Source organism: Thalassophryne amazonica, chromosome 6, assembly GCF_902500255.1.
Source record: "Thalassophryne amazonica chromosome 6, fThaAma1.1, whole genome shotgun sequence".
Lineage (NCBI taxonomy): Eukaryota > Metazoa > Chordata > Actinopteri > Batrachoidiformes > Batrachoididae > Thalassophryne > Thalassophryne amazonica.
The window spans coordinates 106,061,863-106,084,959 of NC_047108.1; the positions used below are offsets into that span (position 1 = coordinate 106,061,863).

General features: G+C 41.5%; 1 protein-coding gene across 1 annotated transcript in view; it reads right to left on the reverse strand.

Annotated features, from left to right (window-relative positions):
• plxna2 (plexin A2) overlaps positions 1 to 23,097 on the reverse strand; it is a 694,900-nt gene that overhangs the window by 160,611 nt on the left and 511,192 nt on the right. Inside the window, 5 exon segments of the mRNA XM_034173103.1 lie at positions 12,094 to 12,187; positions 14,162 to 14,208; positions 14,211 to 14,274; positions 14,276 to 14,350; positions 18,967 to 19,104. Of these exon segments, the coding sequence (XP_034028994.1) occupies positions 12,094 to 12,187; positions 14,162 to 14,208; positions 14,211 to 14,274; positions 14,276 to 14,350; positions 18,967 to 19,104 (418 nt within the window).

Genomic DNA, 23,097 nt, shown 5'->3' on the forward strand with positions numbered 1-23,097 from the left:
AGGTTTTTTTGGTCCCGATCCAATTCCGAGTCATCTGATTTTGAGTATCTGCCGATACCGAGTCCCGATCCGATACTTTAAAAAACTGAATGAACAATGAACAAATGCTAAATATATAATATTTTCATTTTAATCACCTTATTTTATTATTTATCACTTAAACAGTGCACTTCTCCTTGAGGTCGCTTGAACAATCAAGTAATAATCTACCACACTTTAAAAATGTACAAATTTCCATGTTATTTTATTGTCTAAAATAAATGTCCAAGGTTCCTTATGTTAAACAAGAAATTATCTAATCTGAAATAACAGGTGGTTTTAATTTACAGATGAAACGTTTCTAAAGAACCATTTATTGATTTAGCTATTGTGATCACAAGTGTTCTAAACTTTTTTAAACAGTAATCAGAAGTTTTGAGGTAACAAACAACAACAAAAAACATTTCCAAGGATTTTTCTTCAGAAAACTGCTCCTGTTTTGTACAGATCAGTGGTTTCTGCCACAAGTCTTCTGCCTGACACGTCATTCCTATTGGACAGCGCGAAGCTACATCACAGCTCAGAGCATCGGAAGTTGGATTGGGTTGAACTTATGTTTTTTCTTTTGTTCAATAAAATAATAATAATAATAATAATAATGAAAAGACTGGGTTGAACTTTGACCGCGTTCAGCCTGCCAACAAGCGGCAATGCGCGCTCTTGTCAGAAGCATCGGTTTAGTTCGGCTTTTGGTGCAATGCTTCTGACGCCTCTAAAAAGCAAAACGTCTCATTGAAAATAATGCTTTTTAGACCGATTCTTGACGCCTCTGATGCTTCCGACACATGAAAGGCCCATTAATCTGCAATAATGAACTTGAAATAGCGCTGATCAAAATAATGAGGATAAAATCTATATCAGATTCCTGATCGGGATGCAACGTCCGATTTTGACCAAGTCTGAAACTATGTGATCGGGCCCAATTGGGAAATTGGATCCGATCACGTGATCGGATCGGGACATCCCTAGTTTCTTACACCACTTTTTCATGTCTGATACAACATCAATACTGGAAACCAGTATGTGCCAACAAAGAAACCAGTCCTATACTCTTTTCCCTGTCTTAAAACACCTAATCTCTTAAGAAATGCATTTGTCTCGATGTACTTTGCTACGTAGTTGTCTCACGAAACATCAAGTCAAACTGTGAAATGAAATGCATCAGAGGGCTGATGCCTTCTCTGTGCACTCTACACACTACAATATAAATGTACAAGTAAATATAAACATGCCTGTAATGGTGTTTTTGACACGTATGACTTCATCATATGATTCTGTATGACATCATTATGAAGTCATTCATACCAATAAATCATTGTGCTGATCAATATCAATTCAATTTCAATTTATTCAATTTGTAGAGCGCCAACTCACGACAGCGTTGCCCCAAGGCGCTTCACACAAAACAACCCCAAAACAAATTAAAATGAATTAAAATATTAAAAAGCACAATTAAAAAACACAAAAGAGTAAAAAAATATTAAAAGAAATAAAAAGCATAATAACAACAAAAAGCATAATGATAAATATGCTAACTAAATGAGAGGGAGAATAGATGTTTGAGATCATCCATCTACACTTGGTTGCTGGTTGTTGAGATATACAAATTAGGTTTTTTTTCTTGACTTTGACTAAACTACTCCAAAATCTAATGATCCTACGAGGTTTCTTTCTTTGTTACAATACACTTGTTGCTTTGCTGACATGCAGGGAAATGAATAATTGTACTCACCTAAATGAAAGCATATATAGCCCATAACATTAGTTGGCCAAACAACACAAGACTTACATTGGATATAAATGTTTTTTAAACTTCTGGCATCTGAAAATCAAGTTAGTTTCAATAGAAAAATTTCAATTAATCCCAGCTGGCACAAATGGTGACTAACTTTTCTGACTGTGTAACAGTGGCTAGCACTCAACAAAAGTTGCCAAAAGATGTTCTAGCTACAGATGGGAGGCCCCTTGGCTTGTAGCCACCTGATAGAATGCCTGCTTCTTATGCCCGTAATTGTGAGTTTGAAGAGTGACGAATGTGACCAAGTAGGTTACAATTGCAATCAACGATAGATGAATTAAGTCAACATTACTGTATTAAAAAAGTTCATCAAGCCATTTCAATTAAGCATATAAGATTATTCTAAATTATTCAAAAGCAAGAGTGGCCACCAGGACCCTGTGATTAGCAACAAGGCTTAAGAAGCGCTTGATTGGCCTGTCTGTTTTTAACTTGTGTTATGGACATTGTACATGTTAAAAGATGCCAACACAGCTCTGTATCAGAACCCAAAAGCAGTCAATGATCTTTTGAGGAATTTGTGGCTCGAGGATCATTTAAATAAAATGGACTGAATTTATATAGTGCTTTTCCATGTGCATCAGATGCTCATAGTGCTTTACAAATAAACAAATACACATCAAATGTGTCACATTCACCCAGATGTGAGGGTGCTGCCATACAAGGTGCTCAGTACACACCGGGAGCATGAGGGGATTAAAGACCTTGCCCAAGGGCCCTTAGTGATTTTCCAGTCAGGCTGGGATTTGAACCGAGGATCAAGCCTGGTCTCAAGCCCAACGCTTTAACCACAAGACCATCACCTACCCCATTTGTTTTAATTATATTTTTAGAACGTCTCCCATTTATGTCTATGTTATTTGAACTGTGGCAAAACAGTGCCCTTGTCTGGATGTCCCCTTGGTAAAAGTCAGATAACCAGGTGACTGTTTGGTCTTTGTGGTTTTATGGTTACTGAGTGTCCTGTAGTTTATTTTAAGAATGATATGAGATTGTGTTGGTATTTTGTCAGAATATGTAGTGTTCCAACATGTGGAAGATGTAAGCCCAGTACAGGTTCTAAGAACCAATGACCCTTGTCTGGATGTCCCCTTGGTTAAAGACAGGTAAAAGACAGATTGCTGTGGTATACTCACGGAATGTCATTTTATTTTAAGAATGATATGAGACTGTTGAATTTTGTCAGATTATGTTGTGTTTGAACGTGTGGAAGAGGTAAGTCCTGTGCAGGTCCTGAGATCCACTGGAGCAATGCTTATCTCCAGGTACCATAGTGTGAAGTGGAATATAGTCTATGACTCCTAGATGGAACCCCAGTTAAATGCAAGACAATACTTTTTATACCTTGGTAGACTAGTACAAAATTATCTAATGCAAGGCTATAGACGGCCTGATGCACACACCTGGAATTAAACTGAAGTCTATATATTGGCACTCCTACTCCTACCCCACAGAGCCACCTGGAACTCCTATTTAGACCCCGTGTTCCACCGTGACATTGTTTATCCCCCGATACTATCGTGTGAAGTAGATGAGAGTCAACAATGCTCCTGAATGGGATACTAGTCAATCGCAAGGTACTTCTCAAGCCGAGGTTGGTACTCATTTACACCGGGGTGGATCAGGACAACGTAGTTGCAGTGTCTTGTCCAAGGACACAGACAGGTACCTTGGTGCACCCACCTGGAATTGAACACCTTATAGCCCAACTTCTACCGCACACAGCCTCCTGCTCTGTAATTCCTTATCTAATGTACCTGAAGGATAAGTCTCTCCTGATGTTTCAGTGGGGTTGGTAAAATGTCAAAAGCTGCTGAATGTATTTTTAAGCAAACTCAACTGTTTCCTTTTCATCTGGAAATGTGCTATAACCAACAGAGAGAAAAAGCCGTGCACCAAATCTAAATGAAATTACAAATGCCAGCTGATGTACTGGTGTCTGTATGCAAATGTACACGTTAGTGACCCTCAGTGAGCATGAGGCACATTGATGGAACATCCTCGAAAAAGATGCTGGATTTATCCGTGTAGATTTAAGAGCTGTGGTTACAGCTGGATATCTTTGAGGTTTACTTTGCTGAAAACATAAAGCTATAATGTAACACAAGTAAGTAGCATCAAAGCTGTTTAACGGTGGTGATGGCGGCACCTCCCACCCATTTTATCTGCTGCTCTAGACCTCACAAAAAAATGATGAAAACTCATTCTTTTCACCTTAGACAAGTTTTCAGCATGCTCATTTATAATCAACACTAAATATGGGTATAGAATAAACCTTCTGTCTGCATTACATACATTTTATCCATACTTGTGAAGCATACGGACAGATTTATGTTGGTATAAGGAGCATAAATGAGGCTTTAGTTTGAATATGTCATCTAAAACATGGAGACAATCTACTGCACATGTACAGGATGATATCTGGCTGAGAGCTGCCATTTATTGGGGAATATGGGATTATTAGTGCGAGAAAGATGACTGTAAATGTCACGGCGACATGGCACTGCCACTCAGCAGGAGCACTTAAAGGTCTGAACGCTCACAGGTCTTATGACTTTCTTCTGTTCAAAGTCCCACTTTAAATGAGTGTGATGAGGTAAGCTCTTCTCAAAATGGACAGCAGAGCTTCACTGGACTGCTCACACGCTTTCAGTTCTGTTCGATGAAATCACATTAACCACGACTGAAAACTATACGAAGAGATAAGCAGTAATAAGAGGGGGGGGGGGGTGTTCAGTTCCACATAGAAAAATAACTGCACGGGTGCATTATGCCTTAATTTTGAATAGAAGATTATAGTAATCACTCACATGACACTTATAATCTCAAAAATATGTAGGAATGTTTCAGTACATTAATGGAGGACTGATCTTCTAACCAGTGTGCAGGATTACAGTAAGGTAAAGAATAGCATGGTTGAAGCTGAGTTTGATATGTTCTGCTGCTTTCTTACTCTTGGTAAGGTGACACGGTGCATGGGCAGATCCAGATGCTCTGGCAGTATCCTCGGTAGAACTGTGAGACAATTGCAAGTCAACGATACAGCTCTGAAGACCATCTGCTCTGTCTGAGAGAGAACATAATGGACGCTTCTACTCTGTCTTCACTTTACTTTTAATAAAAATATTTTCCTGCACTGAATCAAGTCAGGCTAAAAAACAAAACAAAACAAAAAAAACAATCGTCAGAAATGTTTTATTGCGTGGCAGTGATTGTGGCGTGTGTAAATATCACATGGTGAGTGATGTGAAAATGTGGCATTGTGGGCTTTGGGTTCACAGCGGGTGGGGCTGTCAATCATAACACTGGAGCTTCACTTTGGGGCGGTCTTAATAAACAAATGACGCTGTACAAATGTTATCGATAACGCAAAGGTGTAAACAACTGCTTTAAACATACGGTGCATCTGGAAAGTATTTACAGCGTTTCATTTTTTCCACATTTTATTATGTTACAGCCTTATTCCAAAATGGATGAAATTCATTTTCTCCCCTCAAAATTCTACACACAATACCCCATAATGACAATGTGAAAAAAGTTTTTTGAGATATTTGAAAATTTGTTCAAAATACAAACAAAAAACCTGAAGAAATCACATGTACAGAAGTATCCACAGCCTTTGCTCAGGTGCATCCTGTTTTCACTCATCATCCTTGAGATGTTTCTACAGCTTAATTGGAGTCCTGGGGTAATTGTTGATTTGACATGATTTGGAAAGGAACACACCTGTCTACATATAAGGTCCCACAGTTGACAGTGCATGTCAGAGCACAAACCAAGCATGAAGTCAAAGGAATTTTATGGATTGTTTCATTCGCTGTGCTTTTTATTTCTCATTGTCAATACATTGATAGAAAATAAAGTTATGGCATTATGCTGCACTAGTTCCAAATAACATCATGTCTTTTTGCATACAGACAGGCCTCAGGCTCTTAATCTTTAGCCCACCACAGTAAAAACAAAGACCTCCTTATTACCCAACACAGTGTACCACAGTACATCCACACCTCTCGGTGATGTGGAGGAAGAAACTACAGATTGTTCAGCATTGATAAAGTGAGCTGAGGTCAACAGATAGAGAAAATAATTGGTATCTTGGCCTCATCTGTCTTCTTTTCTGTAGTGTTAGATGGAGCCAGTGTGTTTCAAGGCAGTAACACGCTAACCCCTCTGGCTGAATACATTACCATGATCTATTGCGGTGCTGCAGCAGCCCACTCAACCATTCAAAGGTCTCTGGCCATGGGAGTGGAAATAGACACAGTGATGTGCGAAGGAGAGTCAGAGGTCACCTGGAGGCTAACGTTCCATCTGTAGCCACTGTGTTGTGTTGTTCCCGTACTTTGTTACTCCTACACTATCTTTATTTTACAGCCTGCCGTTTCACCCAACTGCTAATACTGACATCATTACCTGTTCTTATCTAAACCTGGACACGGCACAGCCACTGAGTTAAAGGGGACGCATTATGCAGAAGTTTTGTCTACCTTTTTCAGTAAATGTGTTGTTTAAAATACAGTACCCATGCCTTCGAATGTCCAGGGCATTCTGCCTGGAAATATGTCTAAAAAGGGGTGGGCAGATGCTCGCGTGCATGGATGATGGTGCATTTGATGGAACGCCCATCACGCCCTGGTTAACCCATTAATGAGGTGGAGTGCTGAGGTGGAGTGCTGGCGACACTCTGCGTGAGACAAATAAAGCCTGAATACGGCCCCAACTTAAAGTTACCAAACTTACAGCTAACGGGCTAACCTTGGTTCAGGTGCTTTATTAAAGCATATTTTTGGGGACTGGGCAATAGGTTTCATGACAGGCGGCTTGGGTGTCAGTCTCAGCATTTGCATAAAACAGACTTCTCATCTGCTGCTGGACAAACTGGCACTATTTCCAGGAATTAACAACTAAAGTGTTTTCTGCGTGGTTTATTCTGTAAAATAGTTTTTATATCAGTAAAAATAACACCGATACCAATATGCGACTCGCTTGATATTATGAGCCAACCAATATATCAGGTGGGCTCTCATTTCTACACCACACATAACGTCTTGCTGCATGAAGGTGTGCAGTGAAAGGAGACAGTATGAGAGCAACAAACACCGCAGACATGGATCAACAGGGTGACACACTTTTTATGAACCTGATCTCCTGTTTGCCCCCCCAAAAAATACAGGTACAAATGACTTTTACTGCATTATTGAGGTTTGTAAACACGTGATTGCACTGTGATTGATGGAAACAGTCATTTCTCCCAAAACGATCCTGTTGATCATTAGTGCAAGAACCTCATCCTGACCTATAGTTATATGTTTCAAAGTTATGTGCCCTTTAATCACCCATGGTTTGGACTTGTGGACTTTCTTGTGAAGTAAGCGTACTGCCAGCGTGCCTCTGTGAAGGCACCAGTACCCAGTGCCAGTGACACGGGTAAAAATAAACACACATCAGCTACATAATATTGCATGTTGGAAACAAAATACAGTGTTGAGCTGATGTCTCACCTGCCACATTACCCACAAGAACCCATTAAATGTTGAAGTTCATACAAGCCAATGTGTACGTAGGTCCTGCCTTTGATCTTTTGCCAGTTTTTGATCCCTCTGGTCGAGTCTGCATTTGAGCTTTGATTTCTGATTTGATTCCTTTGATCCTGAAATAATTTAAATTCAGCAATCAGGATCACATGTCAGCATCTACGCCTTGATCCTGGTTTCTTAAATTATAATAAATGGTAAATGGATTGCATTTATATAGCGCTTTTCCATCTGCATCAGACGCTCAAAGCGCTTTACAATAATGCCTCACATTTACCCCGAAGTCAGGGTGCTGTCATACAAGGTGGTCACTACACACCGGGAGCAACTAGGGGATTAAGGACCTTGCCCAAGGGCCCTTAGTGATTTTCCAGTCAGGCTGGGATTTGAACTGAGGATGCTCTGGTTTCAGGCCCAATGCTTTAACCATTAGACCCTAAGGGGACAAAAACAATCAAAGAGCAGGGTTAAAGGTCAATGATAAAATAATAGATGAGTGATCAGGATTACGATCACAACAATATGAAACAACTGCGTGTGATCAGTGTCAGGGTCAAGATTAGGAACAAAAGGAATACTGAGGGTTCTATAACTGTCTCTCCAAAGGTGTACTTTGATCCACATCCTGGAAATGATCCAAATGTGGTGAGTGAAAATACATTTTTGGACAGGAGTCCAATGGATTAACAATTGGAATTTGGTTTGGGTCTTAATTTAAATTAAGGGTGACTGTGGGGACAGTCTAAGCATGTTAAGTGCGATGAACACTGGAGATAAAATGTTTATGGGACTGAGAAATATTTCAGAGCTGGAAAACGACCCTTTTAGCCTTTAATCAAGATGATGGTTCAGTTGTTAATCTGATGATAGATACAGAGCGTTTCACAAAGAAAACAGCCTCTCTGTCCCTCTCCTGCTTTCTTTTGAATCTCCGTCCCTCTCCTGCTTTCTTTTGAATCTGCGCAGGTGGCACAAGGGAGGGAGAGAAGAGAAGCAATTTAGTTGGAGACAGGTGATCATTTGAAAGCCGCCTGACGGACAGCAGCTTTTATTGCTGCACGCTGCTCTGCTGTTTGCCTTCCTCTGGTGACAAAAGGGAAGCAGGGAAGAGGAGACGAAGATGGGACAAAGGATGCAAAGGATGTGTAATTGTAACCTTAGCATGTAACAGAAATTCATTCACTGTTGTTACGGGGGGCGATTAGAGATTATTTTGCTGTGCACAGGACAGAGAGCTGGAAAAGATGAGGCTGGGTGAGGATGGAGAGGAATCAGACATCATCTCACCAAATCCTGTTTCAAATCCTATTTAAATCAGGATTCAGGAATCTTTCACTCATTAAGTATTTCTTCTCTTCTCCAAACAAAGAGAGAATCTGCTGTTTTCTTATAACTGTCAGGGGTTTTATAACTCTTTCTGAAAAACTGCATCCTGAACTTTGTTGCACAAAATGACCCGAGCAGAAGTTATGAATTTAAACATGGAGCTTGTGTTTCGTTCGGCAGCTTTTTGTTGTACTATAAAAACATGTCCCATATTTGTGGTCTGACCTTTTCTGTTAAAATATTCAGTTTTGCAGAAGATCATAAAAAAAGAAAAGGGAAAAAAAAATGTTTTGCTTAAAGTTGCAAGTTAGAGCATGTCAGTAAAACAATGAGATTATGAACAATGACAAACAGGGGCATTTACCTGATTGGGGGAGGGTTAATGTTAGGTAACACCTTACTGAACATGTTCTGGTACAAATGTATCTCTCGGACCTGCTGAATCAAGGGTTCAGAAACAGCATTCAGCTGTGGGGATGTGATGGTCTCGTGGTTAAGCGTTGGGCTTCAGATCAGAGGATCATCAGTTCAATCTCAGGCTGACCGGAAAATCACTAAGGGCCCTTGGGCAAGGTCCTTAATCCCCTAGTTGCTCCCGGTCTGTAGTCGGCGCCTTGCATGGCAGCAGTCTGGCATTGGGGTGAATGTGAGGCATTTGATGTGTAAAGCGCTTTGAGCGTCTGATGCTAATGAAAAAGTGCTATATAAATGCAGTCCATTTACCATTCAGCATGACCTCTACCCCCCACCCCCGGATCTGCCCCTGCTTGACACAATTTAATTCCAAACCTCAGGAGGTAAGAAAGCAAAGTGCATCAAACAAACTAGCTACTTACATGACGCTACTACTGTATCCATTGGCTACAAAAACACACTGGACCAAAGACTTAAATGAACCATGGCAATGATGGGAGTGGGTCAGGCAAACAAGAGGTTTAACAAAGGCTATGAAATGTTATGGTCCATTATTACAAGATTATTCCATGCAACATAAAGGAAATGTGTTGTACCATACTTTTCGGAGTATAAGTCGCATTGGACCAAAAATGGCTCTTTAAGAGAAAAATGTTACACAATGCTAAAATACCCTCGGATGTATGGGCATAAAAATAGGAAACAGAATGTGACCTTTTGACCACTTAAAATAGGTCAAGGTTAGCCATCTCTGAACTTATCCAAGGTCTTTGTTGTGTGGGCCGCCAGAAGAGGAGGTACTGCTGGCCCACCACCAGAGGGCGCCCTGCCTGAAGTGCGGGCTTCAGGCACGAGAGGGCGCTGCCGCCACGGACACAACCGGGAGTGACAGCTGTCACACATCAACTCATGACAGCTGTCACCCATCATTTCATCACTCCATAAAAGCCGGATGTCATCTCCACCTCGCTGCCGAGATATCATCTACCTGTGAAGGTAATATTCTCTGCTGTATCTGAACTTAACACTGACTTTATAGTCTGAACTTCTTTGCAGCCGTTTTCCTGTGGGTGTTGCCTTATCTGTGGGATTGGCGTTTTGGTGTGATCAGTGACGGCTTCGCTTCACACCCCAACCAGATAAGTGGTTCACAGGAGCTGCACGAGTGTGTGATTAGAGGTGGAGGTGACTTTCCACCTTCTGACTGTTTTTGTTACTGGGTGTGCACACACCCACATCTCACTGTTTGTGCTCCTCGCCAGCAGTACCAGATCCGACAGTCGGGGACGGTGATCACCTGGGAATTCGGGACTTGGCGGCTCCAGTATTCACCAGGTTCGGTGGCGGCGGAAATCGTGTGGTTCCGGCTCTTCTCAGGACAGATGTCTTCTATCCTCGAGCCTGCCCACAAGTCACCTTTGTGTACTGACTGCTATCAGATTCTGAGATTGTCTGTATATTCGTTGTGCACATTCACAACATTAAATTGTTACCTTTTGGCTCATCTATTGACCGTTCATTTGCGCCCCCTGTTGTGGGTCCGTGTCACTACACTTTCCCCAACAGTCTTGTTCCAAGAATGCTCCCTGTGAATTTAAAGACCCTGTAATAGGACTGGAGTTATACTGAGCACAGACAGATGCCTTCACAATACACGATGGCCATATTTTGGCCTTGAGGGGGACAAAACAAACAAGTTTTGATATTCAAAAAGCATTTTTTATTTTCCAAAAATATGTCTTGAAAAGGGAAAGTGACCTTCTAATCAAGGTCATATTACTGTATAGTTGTGCAAATGCATTACCATAAAATCTATATTTCGAAGGATGATAACTGAGTATGCGTAAGTGTGTCAACCAAACCTGAGATTGACAGGATGGTGTGTGAGACAAACACAGCTACTACATGTAGGCTGTGTACTTAATGGGTCATTCCACATGCCTCTAAGTGTGCCTGAATCATGTTTGTGTGAGTATTACTGTCTACATGCACAAAAACGGTTGTCCACACATATATCTCATCACAACGGTGTGTGTGTGTGTGTGTGTGTGTCTCAGTCTCACATTTTTTTTTCGTGCTCCCATCACAAAATGAGTCAAATTTTAGTGACAGGGTTTTTTTTAAACTCACTATTACTAACCCTACTCCTACCCCCAACCCTAACCTTAACCATAACCTAATCTTACTCCTTCCCCCCACCCTAACCATAATCACCCTGACCCCCCCACTTTACTTTTAATTTTGTGCAGCCATCACAGAATGAATTAGAATGAATTCGTGCTGCCGTGATGAAAATGAGGCGCTTTTTGTCACAATATCATGAACCAATAGATTAAGGTATATTTCGTGCTGCTGAATTACGACTGCCGTGGGACCAGGTTGGTGTGTGTGTGTGTGCGCGCGCATGTGTAGTAGTGGTGCAGCAACATTCTGCAGCAGGATATGCTTCTGCTTAGTGACCTTACAACACATTTTCCATCACAGACTCAGCCATAAAGCTCTATTCTTTGCGCTCTGAGTCTGTCATTGCCGCTCCCTTTTCCTCAGTGCTCTGCCCTTTACACCTACCTGCAGACCACAGAGGAAATCCCATCCTCTTAATTAAACAAGGACCCCCATGACAGGGGCTCAAATGTAATTTGTAATGATTTTCCCCCAGCCCAGACTTTGATTATACAGGGGCTTTTTATGCTGACCAAAGACTTCTGACCGCAGTTAATCTTCCATTGAAACCCATTAGGAGTCTCATTGCCCCTGACCATACATATCCAACAATCCCCTACTGACCCATCCTACACCTCTCCTCTAAGTTTTCTGTCCTCCAACTGGCTACTTCACTGCAGACATTTAAGTCATGTTGTATTTTTGTGGCCAGCACAATACACGAGTCCTACAGGGCACAGTTAAGGTGATGTAGCAATCATTTAGCATTCTCTAGCACACATATGAACTCTGTGGTAACACCAGCAAAATTAAGCTTACATTGACAGATTCCCGTCCAGCGTATTTGACTCGGATCCTCGGTTCCTGCACCACATCCAGATTGGTCCCTGTCACCATCAGAGGGGTGTGGCCACTAAAGAGAAACAAGCACAAACAATCAAAATGATTACTAGGGGAGCTACGACCACTACCTTTGCACCCCCCTCAAGACTAAACCAAACCAACTTTTTTAGGTTCCTTAGATTACCCCAAAACACAATCAGGATGTTCCCAAAAATAAAAACTGGCCTCAAGCCAGTTATCCAAGATGGCATCCAAGATGGCTGCCGAAATAGGGTGTTTCACTAAAATGGCTTTAAACAACATATAAACAACTCAAATATCACAGCGATTCAATGATAAGTGTTGTGAAAGTGTAGTGACACGGACCCACAACAGGGGGCGTAAATGAATGGACAATGAATGAGCCGAAAATAGAACACTTTACTGTTGTGAATGTGCACAACGAAATACAGACGGTTACAGATTTGTATGCAGTCAATCTACAGAGGTGACCGTGTGGCAGGTTCGAGGATAGAAGACGTCTGTCCAGAGACGAACCGGATCCCACACGATTTCCACTGCCACCAAACCCGGAGGATACTGGAGCCGCCAAGTCCCGAGTCCCCAGGTGGCCACCGTCTCCGGCTGTTGGATCTGGTACTGCTGGAAGGAAGCAGAAACAGTTAGGTGTGGGTGTGTGCACACCCAGTAACACAGTCAGCAATGCAGGTGGGAATTGCACCTCCACCTCCGCAATACTGAACACAGTCAGTCCACTAAACCCGACCAGTTGCTTGTCTTACGAGTCGTGAAGGGCGAACTCCGTCACCCTGCCGTCAACAACTGGTTCAGCCTCCAGCAAGTAGGTCCTTCTGAAATGGATAAACAAACGGTTACGTGCAATACGGCACAGTATCTGGCTGAGGAATATTACCTCTAATGGTAGGCGATATCTCGGCAGCGGGATGGAGATGTCGTCCAGCTTTTATGGAGTGGTTGATGAAGTGGAGATAGGTGACAGCTGTCATGAGTTGATGAGTGACAGCTGTCACTCCCGGCTGTTCCCGTGAGGCGGCAGCGCCCTCTCGTGCCTGAAGCCCACACTTCAGGCAGGGCGCCCTCTGGTGGTGGGCCAGCAGTACCTCCTCTTCAGCGGCCCACACAACAGATAAGGTCCTATTGGCGGCCATTTGAGACACCATTTTGAATCTTAAACCCATGAATGAATTTAGTTTAGGCACAAGTTAGTTTGCTGTTACCTGCAATGGTCTTCCCATTGAATCTCTGTGATATTTAAGCTGTTTATATGTTGTTTAAAGGTGTTTTATTGAAAAACCCTATTTTGGCAGCCATCTTGGACACCATCTTGGATAACCTGGCTTGGGGCCAGTTTTATTTTTGAGAACTTCCTGTTTATGTTTTGGGGTCATCTAAAGAACCTAAAAAAAGTTGGGTTGGTTTAGTCCTGGGGTGCAAAGGTAGTGGTCGTAGCTCCCCTAGTAGATGGCAAGTTTTTTAAAAAGGGACAATCAAAGCAGATGTTTGTACTTTACTGACTTAAGTCCAACTGGTACAGATGTTGCTTATCGTACAAATACCACCATAACTCACACACATGAAAATGTGTTGGCTGATCAGAGTGTCACAACAAAGCAGTGTAAATAAAGCACACGGGGACATTCAGCAATCAATAGTTCCATAAAGTTTTCAATTTACTTCATCTGGAAAGTAAAATGCCATTAATTCCAGCAATTAAACTGAGCTTATTGTGACAAGTTTAATTGCTACAAAAGTAACAAAGCCATTCAAATGTTCTGTACATGTGGTGATTCTGTCATTTTTGTCCAGGGTTGTAGCACATTATTCTAATCCGTTTACCTCCTGTCCAAAGAACCTCCAGTGCTGTCAGTCTGATCCAGACTAATAACTGCACAGTAATAAAAATGCCAGTATCTGCTTACTGCCACTGGTTTTGACAGATTGCATCTAAAGTCCTCTGTAAGCAAGGTACATCCTTGCTAGGTGAAAGAAGTTGAGTATTTGTTGATGTGGATTGTACAACTACTGTGCACATGGTCCCACTTTACTTGCAATGCTCCAGTCGGGTTCGATTACCGCTGCACTGTGGGTTCTTCTATGTACTCAAAGGTCAGGATCTCCTGACCTGGGCATGGTCCCACTCACGCTGATCTGTACTGAGCCAATCCCAGATAAGGAGGGCGCAGAGTAGCACACGATCTCCATCATGGTCCGTCTATGTGTGGGAGGCGAACAGAAACAATGTTGTTACTTACATATGAAAAAACAAGACAAATATCTGACTTACAGTAGGCAATGTGTAAGTCAGTATTCACGTGCTTTCAAAAGTCAAATGAAAGTTGCGCGGTTTAATAATAACGTAACTCTGGATTTTGACTTCTGTTACCTGAAAAAGGACAGAAATCAAGACAAAACGTGGAAATAATAATTAAAATGAACCTGGAATGGTACAAAGAACTAAAATCTAACTGGTCATTGATCCTTGCTGATGTAGGTCAGGTCAAGTCTGGGACATTTTCAATTTTCAATTTATTTTCAATTTATTTGGGAGCATATGCTACAGCAGCACACTGGCCCATTTACCTTGCTACAAAACTGCCTTAGGTACCTGTATGGCAACCACCCTGACATACAACGATTCATCCGCATCTCTTGAAAGCATCTGTCTGCCACAGCCGGATGTGGACGTTCCCTATGTCCTCTAAAGCCACTTGGATTCTCAACACAGAGGCCTCTGCATGCTGGATTATGCCTATAGAAAGGTGCCACATGGCCAAAATGTTGTAGTGAGTGTCTCAATTGAGTCTCCCTAAGGAACTACTCCTTTGACATGAAGTCTTTCCATCGGTACCCGACGATTCTCCAAAAGGGAGCGAGTACCAATGACAAAGTCATAGCCTGGTCACTGGTTAGCATCCAAGTCTCACAACAATACAGTAAAATAAGAAGGACCAGGACCTTAAAGACTTGAACCTTAATTCTTTGGCAAAGACATCGGCATCACCAAACATTTCTGTCCAGTGACCTCATGATGACAAGGACCCAGACACATGAATGTTACTGCCGAGATAAATGAATGTCTGTATAACTTCAATCCTGACCACACAGAGTTACACAACTCATAACCAAGGCTCAGAAGTTCTTGAAAGCCTTAGTCCAGGTCTGTCGCAAACCCAGAGATTCTGATTCCTGCCTCAGCTACCAAGTGGTGCAAACTCACCAGCAACCATAATTTCAACCCTAACCCAGGATGTTCACTCACTCACTAAGATGATGGAGCCTATCCCAGCAGTGACAGGGCCTGAGGTGGGGTACACCCTGGACAGGACTCCAGTCTGTCACAGGGCCACATTAGACAAACAACACATTCACGCCCACAACACACACACACTACAGACAATTAAAAGATTCCAATGCACCTAACCTGCATGTCTTTGGATGTGGGAGGAAACACCCAGAGAGAACCCACACAAACACGGGGAAGAATCGATCCAATGACCTTCTTGATGTGAGGGCAACAGTGCTAACCACTAATCCACTATGGTGCCCAACCCAGGATGTTACGCAATTAAATCGTTCATCTATTGATGCAAATGCCAAGAAATGACATGAAAGAAAATCCAAATTTGCAATGTTGTTCAAGCCAAATAAGATCAACAACAAAAATTTGCTCGACTGCGAAATTCCATTATAATTTGTAAACCTATTTGAGTTTTATCTTCAATTTATTTTCATTTATATAGCGCCAAAATCACAAACAGAGTTGCCTCATGGTGCTTCACACAAATAAGGTCTACCTTACTAACCCCCAGAGCAACAGTGGTAAGGAAAAACTCCCTCTGAGGAAGAAACCTCAAGCAGACCAGACCTCAAGGGGTGACCCTCTGCTTGGGCCATGTAACAGACATAAATTACAGAACAATTCACAAACGAATATACAGGAAAAGCTGTTGGTGCACAGGACAGGAGGGTCCTCCATCACAAATACCACACCCATCTCTGGATGGAGCTGCACCTTAAACAGAGAGAAAAAAACAGAATCAAGCATCAGAAAAGACAAGAAATACAGTATAACTTGCTAGCATTAAACAACAAGAAAAACAGAAGAAAATACTAAGGTGATCACCAGCCACCAGCCCTGAGCTTCACTAAAAGACCCAGAATTTAGGTAAAGCTGAGGCTGTGGCATGCTCCCGTTTCATAATAAAATGAATTAAAAGAGTGAAAAGCGTAGAACTATACTATACCAGTATGCTAGCCATACGAAAGGGAAAATAAGTCTTCCACAAAACAGGCAAACACTAGTGATCACATCCCATCCGGGAGGTAATAACCAAGCTGTTGTCCTATGCATTAGAATATGAAGGCCTTGCAGTACATGTAACAAAATTTAAAAGGTCCTCTCAAATGCTTCTCAGATCTCTCAAACCAGTTGCAAAAGCAAATGTGTGCACAAACACGCATGGAAAACTAAACACAAAAACAAACAAGAAAAATCTGCCTGATGCTTTCCTCCTCTCTGCATGAGTCTATGCTTTAACCCTGCCCACCCCTGTCATTTGTCCCAGTTCATTAGCACAGGGAGCGCCTACATTAGACTGGCCACTCATCCTCCTCTCCCTGCCATGTCTCAACTACAACGGAGAAACCAAACCAGTAATTAGCTGCATAAGTCATTAAAGCCGGCTTGACTCCTCAACCTTACAGCATTACAGTTAGCCTGCTTGGTGGGGTTTAAAATAGACGCCTAAAACAGTGGAAAGTAGAAGGGAAGACGTGCAGAGCAAAGTGGCGAGGGAGCGATGGGGCGGAGTGAGATGGAGGAGATTGTGAGCGTGAGAGACAAGAGAATACAAAAACAGAACAGGGAGCGAGAACAGATGTAGCAGATTAGTAAAAACAGAATGAGGAGGAGTGGATGGAAAAGAAGATCCACAGGAGCACTGGGTTTTATGGAAGTTTTATTTCATGGTTTGGTGCAGCAGGTCATCAAAACCTTATTAAGATTTACACAACTTTCTCACAGATGGGAGAGGGAGAGCTTTTCCCCGGGGGAATTCCTAGTATTATCAGAAGAAAAAGATGAAAACCACAAACAAAACAGCATCTTATTTGATAGAATGATCTGTGTCTCCTTGGTTACAAGCCCCCCTGTTTTATTTGCTCACAGTGTGAGATATATCAAATCCGTTTCTAACAGTGATCTCAGCGGCACATTCAAAAAGTTAGACAAATCTTAAGAAATATGACATTATTATCTGCAGAACTGACACAAGGGTTATACAGTGCATCCGTGAAGTAGTCACAGCCCTTCAGTTTTTCCACTATTTTGTCATGTTATAGCCTTATTCCAAAATGGATGGAATCCATTTTTCCCCTCAAAATTCTACACACAATACCCTTAATGACAATATGAAAAGGTTTGGCTTTTTTTTTTTAGACTTTTGCAAATTTATAAAAAACAAACAACTAATGCATCACATGTACATAACTATTCAAAGAAGCCTTTGCCATGAAGCTCAAAATTGAGCTCAAGGGCATCCTGTTTCTCACTTGAGAAGTTTCTACAGCATAATTGTCTACTTGGGGTAAATTCAGTTGATTGGACATGATTTGGAAAGGCATACACCTGTCTACATATATGCACAGTGCTCTGTATATGTTTCTTTTATATAATATTTTTAGCACATGCATATTTTTTCATGTTCATACTAATATAGCACTAGCTGAATTACCCGTTCTATGCACAGGTAATGGAGACGAATTTTAGTCATGTCAGTGTATATTTCATGTCACTTTAGTTAGGGTGTAGTCAGTTGCATTGCATTGTGTGAATGCTGTCATCATTAATTTTCATAGAATTTACGGCATTCATGAGAATCAAGTGAATAATGTAAAGGTGATAGCATGTCATATCACTGCAATGCTCTGGCAGCCGTACACAGCAAAAAAAAACGAGCGCATTGACTCACACGTGGCACTAGCTCGCACGTTTGGATGTAATTCAAGTGCACCCTAGCCAGCCGCTACTACGTAGTAAGTAAAGTGTAATGCTTGCTACCTGACCTGAGTACCATGTGAACAGTGAAAATAAGGGCTCCAGTGAGCAGGTCGTGATCTCATATATAAGGCTGACCACGTGTGTGTGTGTGTGTGTTTGCGCATGTACGCTTCCAACCTAAGGGCCCCAGTGACCTCCCCTTTTGTGCGCCCAGTCACCTTAGCAAGTTTGGTGTCGATTGTGGCTGTGCATAGCAAACACAACACGCACGCACAGTCAGCTTTATATATTAGATATCATGTTCCTGTTTGCTGTACTGTGCATCTCCAAAACAAACAAACAACAAACAAACAATGTAACAAAAAATATAAATGCAAATACAACACTTTTCCTGGATTAGACTGCTATTAACCCTGACCATGCTTTACCAAACTGAAATATAACATAATACGATTAATTTACAATAAAAGAATAACTAGTTTGTTAGCCAAAGCCTCTTCCATTCAACAAGTTAACATTTGCATGTTAATAGGCTTGTATAATCAGCTACTTGTTTCAGCATGTCAGCAACACGTTGTATGAGAACATAGTTACGCAACTAAGTTAGCAAAGCAGCACAGACTATAATCAATGTAGCGCTTAAGCATTAGCAGGATGTCAGCTCTGACTCTTTGTTCTTGAAGCCTTTTTATATTTAATGTTCCAAGGGCAGTTACATGCACAAGTGCTGGGTCGTTTTCGTTGCCCCTGTTGCAGTAATATAGCATGCGGACGGACAGAGTCTTTGTATTGTGACTAAAGCAGAGATGGGAGAAAGAGAAGAGCCTCACCCATAGAACTCGCATGTCTGGTTTCCAAACTTCACATTAAACACTGCTCCCAGCACAAGGTTTTCTCCCATTATGGTGACTTTTGTGCCTCCTGACTCCGGACCTCTGCTGGGGGACAGTCCTGTGATTTTCGGGCATCTGTGTAACAGAGAGAGCCAGAACCAAAGAAAGAGCCAAACAGACAGAGACAGAGGTTGACATTTTTGAATAAAAGGAGCAAAAATCTGAAAGCTGGAGTGTGTAGGATTTAGCAACATCTAGTGGTGAGGTTGCAGAGTGCATTATGCTGTCACCATTCACAACTTATTTCCCCTCATGTTCTTGTTTCTATGGTGACGGGGATTCAGGCTCCCTTGGCTTCTCTTGGGATAAGTAACATGTATGATCCGTAAAGCTGTAACGGCCTTTCAAATTTCACAAATCTGACAAAATTTAGTTTCTACTGAATTTCAAGCATTACAGCATAATATTGGTTTATTTTTAAATGTGTTGCAAAACTACAGCCAATTTTAATGAAGACAAAATATTAATCTTGGGTGAATTCCACAATGATATTTTAATTTTCCTTTTAAAGCTGTCTTCAGGAGATTATTGTTGACCCTCGCGAGATGCTCATACATGGGTGTGGACACTGACATCCATAAAATGTCTTGCAAATCACTTGGTGGAGGTGATGGTCTAGCGGTTAAGCATTGGGCTCGAGACCAGAGGATCCTTGGTTCAAATCCCAGCCTGACTGGAAAATCACTAAGGGCCCTTGGGCAAGGTCCTTAATACCCTAGTTGCTCCCAGTGTGTAGTGAGCGCCTTGTATGGCAGCACCCTAACATCGGGTGAGGCATTATTGCAAAGTGCTTTGTGCGCCTGATGCAGATGGAAAAGCACTATATAAATGTAGTCCATTTTACTTCAGAGGTGTTATCTGGTTTCAAAAAGTGTTTTTTTCTCACTACTATTATTATTATTTTATTTGAATGAGCAGCCAGCTGATGTCACCATGCCTCTACTGTGATTGGCTGTTGCCATGTGCTTCCCAGCATCCTAAACGCAAGTCAAGGGAAGCCCCCATGTGATCTGTGACATCACTGTGGTCGCTATCATAGACTGTAGGGGTTGACAACATAAGTAGTTCAAGGGTGTCTGTTCTTTTAAAACTTTCCCTTTAGGGTAAGTATTTACTAGATTTCTTTTTTTACATCCAATGCAAATTTGATCATATTGCAAATCCCATATTATGAATCCCCTATTTAACCCTTTATCTACGGCGATGGCGCCCACGCCATAGTTTCCATATGCGTATTTTTTTAACCGTAACTCTGCCATAGTTTGTCCAATCCGAATGATTCAAAGTGCATTGTTAAGCTAACACCAAGGGCTTTCCAATGATATATGGTGTATTACGATAAACATAAGCCTGTGACATCATCACGCAGAGGAAAAACACGGAAGTTTCACACTAGTGCACCGCTGATTCTCATTACCATACGTTCTCATGTAAGCCCTCAATCTGAAAAATTTCAACACTGACAGCAAGCCAAGAACCCGTGCTTTCCAACAGTATGCTATATCAAATCAATTTTATTTATATAGCGCCAAATCACAACAAACAGTTGCCCCAAGGTGCTTTATATTGTAAGGCAAGGCCATACAATAATTACGGAAAAACCCCAATGGTCAAAACGACCCCCTGTGAGCAAGCACTTGGCGACAGTGGGAAGGAAAAACTCCCTTTTAACAGGAAGAAACCTCCAGCAGAACCAGGCTCAGGGAGGGGCAGTCTTCTGCTGTGACTGGTTGGGGCTGAGGGAGAGAACCAGGAAAAAGACATGCTGTGGAGGGGAGCAGAGATCAATCACTAATGATTAAATGCAGAATGGTGCATACAGAGGAAAAAGAGAAAGAAACACTCAGTGCATCATGGGAACCCCCCAGCAGTCTAAGTCTATAGCAGCATAACTAAGGGATGGTTCAGGGTCACCTGATCCAGCCCTAACTATAAGCTTTAGGAAAAAGGAAAGTTTTAAGCCTAATCTTAAAAGTAGAGAGGGTGTCTGTCTCCCTGATCTGAATTGGGAGCTGGTTCCACAGGAGAGGAGCCTGAAAGCTGAAGGCTCTGCCTCCCATTCTACTCTTACAAACCCTAGGAACTACAAGTAAGCCTGCAGTCTGAGAGCGAAGCGCTCTATTGGGGTGATATGGTACTATGAGGTCCCTAAGATAAGATGGGACCTGATTATTCAAAACCTTATAAGTAAGAAGAAGAATTTTAAATTCTATTCTAGAATTAACAGGAAGCCAATGAAGAGAGGCCAATATGGGTGAGATATGCTCTCTCCTTCTAGTCCCTGTCAGTACTCTAGCTGCAGCATTTTGAATTAACTGAAGGCTTTTCAGGGAACTTTAGGACAACCTGATAATAATGAATTACAATAGTCCAGCCTAGAGGAAATAAATGGATGAATTAGTTTTTCAGCATCACTCTGAGACAAGAACTTTCTAATTTAGAGATATTGCGCAATGCAAAAAAGCAGTCCTACATATTTGTTTAATATGCGCATTGAATGACATATCCTGATCAAAAATGACTCCAAGATTTCTCACAGTATTACTAGAGGGTCAGGGTAATGCCATCCAGAGTAAGGATCTGGTTAGCTAATTGGTGTGTGTCCTCTGGCTTCATGGATAGATAAAGCTGGATATCATCTGCGTAACAATGAAAATTTAAGCGATGCCGTCTAATAATACTGCCTAAGGGAAACATGTATAAAGTGAATAAAATTGGTCCTAGCACAGAACCTTGTGGAACTCCATAATTAACCTTATTCTGTGAAGAAGATTCCCCATTTACATGAAGAAATTGTAATCTATTAGATAAATATGATTCATCCCACTGCAGCGCAGTGCCTTTAATACCTATGGCATGCTCTAATCTCTGTAATAAAATTTTATGGTCAACAGTATCAAAAGCAGCACTGAGGTCTAACAGAACAAGCACAGAGATAAGTCCACTGTCTGAGGCCATAAGAAGATCATTTGTAACCTTCACTAATGCTGTTTCTGTGCTATGATGAATTCTAAAACCTGACTGAAACTCTTCAAATAGACCATTCCTCTGCAGATGATCAGTTAGCTGTTTTACAACTACCCTTTCAATAATTTGTGAGAGAAAAGGAAGGTTGGAGATTGGCCTATAATTAGCTAAGATAGCTGGGTCAAGTGATGGCTTTTTAAGTAAGGTTTAATTACTGCCACCTTAAAAGCCTGTGGTACATAGCCAACTAATAAAGAGAGATTGAGCATATTTAAGATCAAAGCATTAATTAATGGTAGGGCTTCCTTGAGCAGCCTGGTAGGAATGGGGTCTAATAGACATGTTGATGGTTTGGAGGAAGTAACTAATGAAAATAACTCAGAACAATCAGAGAGAAAGAGTCTAACCAAATACCAGCATTACTGAAAGCAGTCGAACATAAAGATATGTCTTTGGGATGGCTATGAGTAATTTTTTCTCTAATAGTTAAAATTTTATTAGCAAAGAAAGTCATGAAGTCATTACTAGTTAAAGTTAAAGGAATACTCGGCTCAATAGAGCTCTGACTCTTTGTCAGCCTGGCTACAGTGCTGAAAAGAAACCTGGGGTTGTTCTTATTTTCTTCAATTAGTGATAAGTAGTAAGATGTCCTAGCTTTACGGAGGGCTTTTTTTTATAGAGCAACAGACTCTTTTTCCAGGCTAAGTGAACAGACTCTTGTTCCAGGCTAAGTGAAGATCTTCTAAATTAGTGAGACGCCATTTCCTCTCCAACTTACGGGTTATCTGCTTTAAGCTGCGAGTTTGTGAGTTATACCACGGAGTCAGGCACTTCTGATTTAAAGCTCTCTTTTCAGAGGCGCTACAGCATCCAAAGTTGTCTTCAATGAGGATGTAAAACTATTGACGAGATACTCTATCTCACTTACAGAGTTTAGGTAGCTACTCTGCACTGTGTTGGTATATGGCATTAGAGAACATAAAGAAGGAATCATATCCTTAAACTTCTAGTGTAATGAAACTTATTCCCCACTGCTGGGTAGTCCATCAGAGTAAATGTAAATGTTATTAAGAAATGATCAGACAGAAGGGAGTTTTCAGG